Source organism: Austrofundulus limnaeus, unplaced genomic scaffold (genome assembly GCF_001266775.1).
Source record: "Austrofundulus limnaeus strain Quisiro unplaced genomic scaffold, Austrofundulus_limnaeus-1.0 Scaffold238, whole genome shotgun sequence".
NCBI classification, from domain to species: Eukaryota; Metazoa; Chordata; class Actinopteri; order Cyprinodontiformes; family Rivulidae; genus Austrofundulus; species Austrofundulus limnaeus.
The window spans coordinates 665,169-673,838 of record NW_013952640.1 but is presented as its reverse complement, the minus strand read 5'-3'; the positions used below and the strand labels follow the sequence as shown (position 1 = coordinate 673,838).

At 42.0% G+C, this 8,670-nt stretch overlaps 1 protein-coding gene across 1 annotated transcript in view; it reads right to left on the bottom strand.

Annotated features, from left to right (window-relative positions):
- Positions 1-2,181: 2,181 nt before the first annotated feature.
- Positions 2,182-8,670, bottom strand: part of LOC106525722 (ribose-phosphate pyrophosphokinase 2) — a gene marked incomplete at its 5' end in the record, with an annotated part of 12,980 nt that continues 6,491 nt past the window's right edge. Inside the window, 6 exon segments of the mRNA XM_014020050.1 lie at positions 2,182-3,034; positions 3,879-4,038; positions 4,115-4,288; positions 4,392-4,516; positions 4,625-4,723; positions 7,269-7,452. Coding sequence (XP_013875504.1) covers positions 2,942-3,034; positions 3,879-4,038; positions 4,115-4,288; positions 4,392-4,516; positions 4,625-4,723; positions 7,269-7,452 — 835 coding nt within the window. The 3' untranslated portion in view covers positions 2,182-2,941.

The following is an 8,670-nucleotide window of genomic DNA, read 5'->3' as shown; positions in this document are numbered from 1 at the left end:
ACATCACCAGGCAGCATTCCCCGGGCCACTCCGCCCCCTGCCGGTGAGGCGAGGAACTGCACCCCAAACAAACCCTCCTCAAGCAGCATTTTATTTATTAATCTGTCATCCTGAATGCTTCATCATTTATACACTGAATGCTTCATCATTTATACACTGAATGTTTCATCATTTATACACTGAATGTTTCATAGTTTATACACTGAATGCTTCAGTGATAACCCGGTATTCAAAACAAGTGCCATAATTTTGAACCTCTCCTGTAACTTCGCACAAAAATATGCTCTTTCTCCTGACTTGGCAACAGTTCATGTGTATATTGGGCTCCACCTTGTGGCAATCCTGCACACATCCTCAGCTTCTGATTTCATGTTTACTGTCACGTATTCTAACAACCAGGTGTCAMTGATGAAGCCTTTTAATCATGCAGGTGTCTGTAGTAAGCAGCCTTCAGAAGCTCACCTGAACAGGTGGATGTAGTTGTGCCCAGGAGAAGGCCTCCTGCAGATCATCAACAGCTGGCAGTGGCCAATCAGAACGGTTGGAGTCAACTTGCCCTCATTTAAACAAAATGTTGTGTCAGCGTTTGAGTTAAAATCTTTAATTTACAATCAAAGTTGTGTTAAGAGGCAAAAAACAAAACTAAATAAAAAATGTAAGTAGATTAAGGATTAGCATTCATTAAATACAATCCTGGCTCATGTCTAGCTGTGGCTAGTTGCTGTCCAAGTTTTCTTGAAATCTGCCAACTGGTTCATGAAATATTTTGCTAAAAAACACAACACACCTTTGCCAACACACAATGACTTACTTTCAATTAAAAAGCCTGATTTATAAAAAAAAAACAGTCACTCAGCAGGGTCCTGGAGGGTGCATGGGAGTTCGCCCAACCTGTCTACATGTGTTTTGTGGACTTGGAGAAGGCGTTCGACCGTGTCCCAAGGGGGGCCCTGTGGGGGGTTCTCCGGGAGTATGGGGTACCGGGCCACTTGATACGGGCTGTCAGGTCCTTGTACGACCGGTGTCAGAGTCTGGTTCGCATTGCCGGCAGTAAGTCGGGCTCGTTTCCGGTGAGAGTTGGACTCCGCCAAGGCTGCCCTTTGTCACCGATTCTGTTCATTACTTTCATGGACAGAATTTCTAGGCGCAGCCGAGGTGTTGAGGGGATCCGTTTTGGTGGCCTTAGGATCGCATCTCTGCTTTTTGCGGATGATGTGGTCCTGTTGGCTTCATCGGAACGAGATCTGCAGCTCTCRCTGGAGCGGTTCGCGGCCGAGTGCGAAGCGGCCGGGATGAGGCTCAGTGCCTCCAAATCYGAGGCCATGGTCTTGAGCCGGAAAAGGGCAGAGTGCCTTCTCCGGGTCAGGGGGGTCGCCCTGTCTCAAGTGGAGGAGTTTAAGTATCTGGGGATCTTGTTCACGAATGGGGGAAGAACGGAGCGGGAGRTCGACAGGCGGATTGGCGCAGCGTCTGCTGTAAAGCGGGCGCTGTACCGGTCCGTCGTGGTGAAGAGAGAGCTGAGTCAGAAAGCRAAGCTCTCGATTTACCGGTCGATCTACGTTCCTACCCTCATCTATGGTCATGAGCTTTGGGTCATGACCGAAAGAACAAGGTCCCGGATACAAGCGGCCGAAATGAGTTTCCTCCGCAGGGTGGCTGGRCTCTCCCTTAGAGATAGGGTGAGAAGCTCGGTCATCCGGGAGGGACTCAGAGTAGAGCCGCTGCTCCTCCACGTCGAGAGGAGCCAGTTGAGGTGGCTCGGGCATCTGGTAAGGATGCCTCCTGGACGCCTCCCTGGTGAGGTATTCCGGGCACGTCCCACAGGGAGGAGGCCCCGAGGAAGACCCAGGACACGCTGGAGGGACTATGTCTCTCAGCTGGCCTGGGAACGCCTTGGAGTTCCCCCGGAGGAGCTGGAAGAAGTGGCTGGGGAGAGGGAGGTCTGGGCCTCCCTTCTGAAGCTGCTGCCCCCGCGACCCGACCCCGGATAGGCGGAAGAAAATGGATGGATGGATGGATGGACAGTGGAACTGAGTTTGAAAGAGAGTAGAATATATCTTTTTTCAATGGTACAGAGTCATTAAAAAGTAACACAAGGACAACCAAGATTAATTTTCAAAGCTTTATTAATAAAAGAAAGCCTTTGTGTTACACATAAAAAAAAATCACTTTTTTTTTTTCTTCCCATCAACTTTTACGTCACTAAAATCCACCTTTATTGAACCGTAGTGACCCGTCCCAGCTGTGACGATGACACAATCGGGGTTTGAATCTTAACACTATAAAAACAGCGTCAGGCTCAGTCGTCGTTCATGACCCTAATGAAGGTGAAGCGCTGCATCTCCTATTAGTCTCAACATATTTGAAACAGGAAGAAATCAAAGAATCCTCATATGAACCTGTGACAACTGAACGGCTGCAGCAGGACATCTGTAGTGGCTCGCTAAAATAGAAGATAAGATTTCTTGTGTTTGTGATCACATGAATCAGAACAGCTTGTGAAGACTGCTGAGAGTCTGATGACAGAGTGAGCATCAAGTGCTTCTATCAGGCTGAGTTAAAGGTTGATCCCTACACCAGGAGGGGCCGCAGGAAAAAAAAGAAGAGGCATAAATCTTTAATTTTATGTCAGAAAGGAATGCATCTTTTAAAACAAAAAAAGAAAAAATGATGGACCCTTTAATCAAAGCCTCGCGGCTCGAGTTGAAAAAAAAAAACAGGAAGTACACAGGAAACTAAAACAAAAAAGAAAGTAATCATAAATATAAACTTCAGAAAAGCTGTTTGGCTGTATCTGCTGGGTGATAATGTCCCTGATGGTATGTGTGTGTGTGAGTTCTTTAAAAAAAAAAAAAAAACAGTCACATGGGCTTGGTCTTTTTCGATCACCGCTGCAGGATGAGCGGCCTCGCGGGGTGAAGTGGGTGGAGCCTCCTGTTCTTCACAGAGGAACGTGACTGAAGAGGTATGAAACCGACTCGCCGTTGTGGGTTCTCCTGATCGCCTCGGCCAGGATCATGGAGATGTCAATGACCTGCGGGAAACAACCAAGCCCATATTTAAAGAATCATAAATAGGCCAAGTTCTCACCTGTCTGTTAGCAAAATATCTCATGAACTACTGCACGGATTTAACTGAAACTCCCTGGAAGYAGTTACTAGATGAACACRTACAACTGATTAACTTTTGGTGTCTACYGGATTCAAAATGGCCGCCACAGACAACCAACCTCAGCAAACATTAAAGTGGCTACAACTCCTTTAGCTTTACAGATACTGGRGTAACACTTGATGTGGCAGTATTTGAGAGCCACAAATTATACTCTGAGCAGAATCTGAATGTGCAAGATATGGTTTTGAAACTTTGCYATTAAATATTGGGAGTCACCAGTGTCTGCCTGTTAGCAAAATATCTCCTGAACTACTGGATAGACTTCAAAGAAACTTTCAGAGTAATCACTGTTAAACTTTTGCCTCCAACCTGATTTAAGGCTCCCGCAGCGCATGGACTTTAAAAACAGAAAATTATTATAATAASAAATACATTTAATAATTAAGTCARTTGTACAGATACTGAGCTAAAACTTGGCGTGATAGTAGCTGAGCAACACATACTCCAAGAGCTACACAAAACTTTGGCAATAATTGTTAGTTAACCCTGTTTGTTAGCAAAATATCTCATAAACCATGGCACAAATTTAAGTGACGCTCACAGTTAGTATTTATTGTTTGTACATCTTCTGAAGTCAACATGATTAAAGATGCTACATGATCTTAGGAAAAACAAAAATGGCTTTAACTGGGTCAGTGTTTTAGGTATTCAGATGGTATGTATGTGGTAGTCRCTGAGAGTCATTCCCAACACGCAGCTGGAGCTACCTGTATCTTTGGACACGCCTTCATCTTCTCCTCCTGTGGGATGGTGTTGGTCACCACCACAGCCTCGAACGGGGCACTGTTGATGCGAGAGATGGCCGGACCCGAGAAGATCCCGTGCGTGAGGATGGCGTAGACCTTGGTGGCGCCGGCGTCGATTAATCTAAAGAACGGGCGGAGGCGATGAGGTTTGAGCGCAACTTTTGAACGAAGGAAGAAGAGAGAGAGAAGGCACTCACTTGTCRGCGGCGTGGCAGATGGTGCCGCAGGTGTCGGCCATGTCGTCCACCATGATGGCCACTCGGTCCTTCACGTCCCCGACCAGGACCATACGGTCCACCTCGTTGGCCTTCTTCCTCTCTTTGTGGATGAGGGCAAAGTCCACRTTCAGACGATCGGCGATGGAGGTCACGCTGAGGAGGGGACAGAACGGAAACAGAGTGAACCTTTAACTCCTAAAAGCACCAAAAAAAAAGGATAGAAAAAGTAAAAAGATATTTTATCTACAGCTCTTACCGCTTGGCTCCTCCAGCATCCGGAGAYACGATGATGCAATTCTTCCACTCAGGAATGTTTTCTTTGATCCACTGCAGGACGGCCGGCTCTGCGTACAGGTTGTCCACGGCAATGTCAAAAAATCCCTTCAGAGACACATTTTACAAGTAACGTTAGGGGAGATACGAGGAACGGGTTCATAACCGACCAGACAGAGCCTCAGCCTGTTCACGAGGTCACAGAGCATGACGGACCTGGATCTGCGAGGCGTGCAGGTCCATGGTGATGATGTGGTCCGCTCCGGCCACAGACAACATGTTAGCCACCAGTTTGGCAGAAATGGGCGCTCGACTCTGAAAGACAAACAAGACAAGGCAGCTTCATGTGAGAGAGCGCTGGTTTTAGACTGGACTTTAAAGTTTTACTGTTGACCTWAAAGATGCTGAATGGACAGACTCTTGTAGACCTGTCTGACATGTGTACCCTCAAGATCCCTTAGAGCAGAGATTCTTAACCCATGGGGGTCTGTGAGCACCACCTTGAGGCCCTCCAAAGTACAACAGTTTTTAACTTTGGGCAGCATTGATTTTGAATAAGGTGCAATACACTTGCTCACCACTAGTAGCGGTAGTGCGCCACTCAGATGTTTAACAACTTTTTAATATGTAGAAGAAGAAACTTAGGAACCTGCCGAGAATGGAAACTTATTTTAAATGAAAAGTAGAAGCAAAAATGAAAGTAACTGGTCAAAAAATGCCAAAGTTTGTCACTAATATGTTAAGCAGCTTCTGGTTGCAAAAGTTTAAAAATGCTATATTTTCATTTGTGCTTTATCAAATTTATTTTTACAGTTTTTTTATTTGAAACATTTAAACATTTTTATTTATTTATTTACCCATAATTTAATTTTTTGAATTGTCTATTTTTTGTTATTGTTTATGTTATATATATAAGTGCTGATAAGCATGAGTGGTCTGTTGACTGACTTGTATTTGTTCAAACAATTGTTAAGGGCAGGTTACAATATAAAAATGTTTGTCATAATCATGTCTTGTGATTATTTGACAGGAGTTTTACTTTTAAACTGTAAGTGTATTTTATTTAGTTATGTTAGCTATAATAGTTAAGTTATAATGTAAATACAATAAAAATTAAACCAAGATTTAGAGTAGAATAATTATCATTTTGATCCATACATTGGTAATGTCTGGCTGGGCCTCGTGACACTTTATGTTCAATAAATTGGGCCCTGAGGTCAAAAAGGTTAAGAACCCCTGCTTTAGAGCAGAGATGCCCAAAGTGGGGCCCACGGGCCAAAATTAATCCACCAAGCCACTTGATTTGGCCCAGCAGCAGTTTTCCTGGTTATTAGATTGTAATTTTCTGTCCTTTGTAGAAAGACCACTTTTCAACMATTGGTTCAACTAAAAGTACAAGGTGCTGTAAGTCAGATAGTCTTATCTCATCGTACTCACTTTATCTTTGAATTATGTTAAGATTAAACATAAAATACAAAATACAAGTAAATACAAGAGACATTTAGATTAGATTTAAGCACACATCTAGATTTGCACACCTTATACTCATACCACACTTATACCATATATTCTCAAACTGTAATTTATGAAAAGTCCCATGAGCCTTTGCAGCCTGAGCATATTTTGAATTTTCTCCATGTCCATGGGCTGAAAAAAAAGAATGTGGGCAACTGCACTGGCTGTTAGCTTAATCATAAAAATAAAACTACTTTATTTAAGAAGTATTTGCATTCATGTATTATATTATTGCATTTGGCCCAGGTCACTCAGATTGATTTAAATTTTGGCCCTCTCAGGAAAAATTTTTGGGCACCCCTGCCTTAGAGCTAATGACAAGGGTTGTTGTTTTTTTTACTGAAGTCCTCTGGTCTCTCAGGTGATCAGGTCTTTAGTTGTCCCGAGGTCTGGACTGGTCCAGAGGTGATCAGGTCTTTAGTTGTCCACAGGTCCAGGCTGGTAGTCATTGTTGCTCCATTTTCTGGTTTTAACACATCCGTTATATTTTAATTTCATAAACATTACAACCATTTTTCTCCGGCTGCATATGCCACCACGTTCAGCTACCTCTGCAGACTACACCTGCCTGTAGCTCAGTCATGTGACTCAAGCTTCAGACAGGTTCTCAGCTAATTCAGCCGAGTGCATTGTTCACATCCAGTGCGTACCTGCATTTCTGAACTTCACGTCGATATAACTGGAAAACTACCAGAGTAAACTCTTTAAAATGGCACCATCTGATTTAGTTCAGGATAACGCTGTTTAATTTTATTTTACAATTAAGTGAATAACATTTAAAATCAGACAAACAGCCCCTTTATATAGTGAAAATTTGTTTTTTATTTTTTAATTCAAAAATAAAATCTGCATTTAACTTATTTGTCACGACTCTTTCAGCTTATTCTGCACCTAATTTAAAAATGAGTTGATAGATGAACAAAGACAAGCTGCAGCCCTGATAAAATGTTCAAACTCTTACAGGTCTCTTAAATCAGAACTCTCTTCAGCACATTATTCATGACATTTGAACTTAAGAGTTTCTAATATTTCAAAGAGGAGAAGGTTTAAAAAGCATCTGTAGCTTTGAGGTTTGTTTACACAACACTCCTCAGGTGATTTCAGGACAATGACCGATGTTTGCAGAAAACAAAAGAGCTACATGAGAAAAACCTGATCCAGGTGTTGGGGCAGACAGCTTTGTATGAGTGAGGGTTTCTGTGTCTACATCGCATGTTTTACTCATGGGTTCATCCACAGGTCTGTGAGTGAGTGAAACACTGAGGAGGAGAAGCTCACGTTCAGTCAGTTTCTCCTGCACACGCATGCTTGTGTTTTAATTTTGCGTCGCTCTCGGGGTGTTTACCTTGTCCTTCTTGTCCTGCCGGGCGTAGGGGAAGCAGGGGATGACGGCGGTGACGCGGGAGGCCGAGGCGATCTTGCAGGCGTTGATCATGATGAGAAGCTCCATCAGGTTGTCGTTAATTTCTCCGCAGCCGCTCTGCACGATGTACACGTCCTCGCCGCGGACGCTTTCCCCGATCTCCACACTGAACACACAACGTCTTGATTACAGAAACACGACAAACACTCAAATAAGAGACTCAAAACGGAGCAGGTGAAGATTGTTTTTGAGATGTTAAAGGGGATTACAAATCCTCTTTAACACATCAGGGGAAAACCTGGTATTATTAAAGGAAATGAGTTCATGTTCTGCAGTGACAAATTCACCTTTCAAGTGAGCTGAGCAGGTTTTTATTGATGAGAAGGTCTAAAATCACACAAGCAAAGTACAGCTATTAAAAAAACATTGTTGCAGCGACTGACAAGTGCAATAATGTTGTTCTCAAAGTTGGGGTCAGGCACCCCACTGTGGGTCATGAAACTTAGATCGAGGGTCTCCAGATATTCTTAAGAAATCAAATTACATGTAAAAAGCTAATATGCTAATATTGCTGGCAGATTTAACCATAGTTAATCAAAAATAAACAATCATACATTAATAAACATGTTTGTAGCATCATTACAGCATAATATATATTCAATAATGACTGAAATAACTGATCTGTGTATAAAATCCCAGTGATAAACATAATGCCAACTGTGTTAGCTTCACTAATACATTTTCAATGTGGAGTTTGCGTTTCTGCTAATGTTGTTCAGCAGCCTGATTACTAAGGTTTTTGGGGTTTATTTTACTGTGCACTCTTTTGAGGCATGCAAATATATAAATCTGTTTATTTTTTTGTCAAATAAAGCAGTTGTTTAATTTTGTAAATGTGTATTAAGTCTCAGTATTTCAGTTTCAGTGTTTTTGGATGAACACCATAAGTGGACCAGCTGCCTCCTGGTGTTTATTAACATACATGAGAGCTGCAGATAACTGAGATACATTAAATAGGCCTGCAACTAACGATTATTTTAATAATCGATTAATCTGTTGATTTTTTTTTTGATTAATTGATTAATCAGCCTTTAAAACACTTAATTAAATGAATGAGCAGATATAAATTAAGTTAACTCCTTAAGGATGCAAGTTATTGATAAAGAATTAATCTGAAGTTGATTTATCTTATAGATTGATTAACAATAAATTAATAAGCAGCCATTTAAAAAAAAACGAAGTTTTCTCTTGAATCAAGAGGGGCTTCCCATAAAATGAAGGATTTTTTTTTACAATCTCCTGAATTAAAAAAAACAGAAGCACATAACACATATTTTAACAATTTATTTTGCCAGCTGTACTAAATACTGGACTGAAAAAAGTG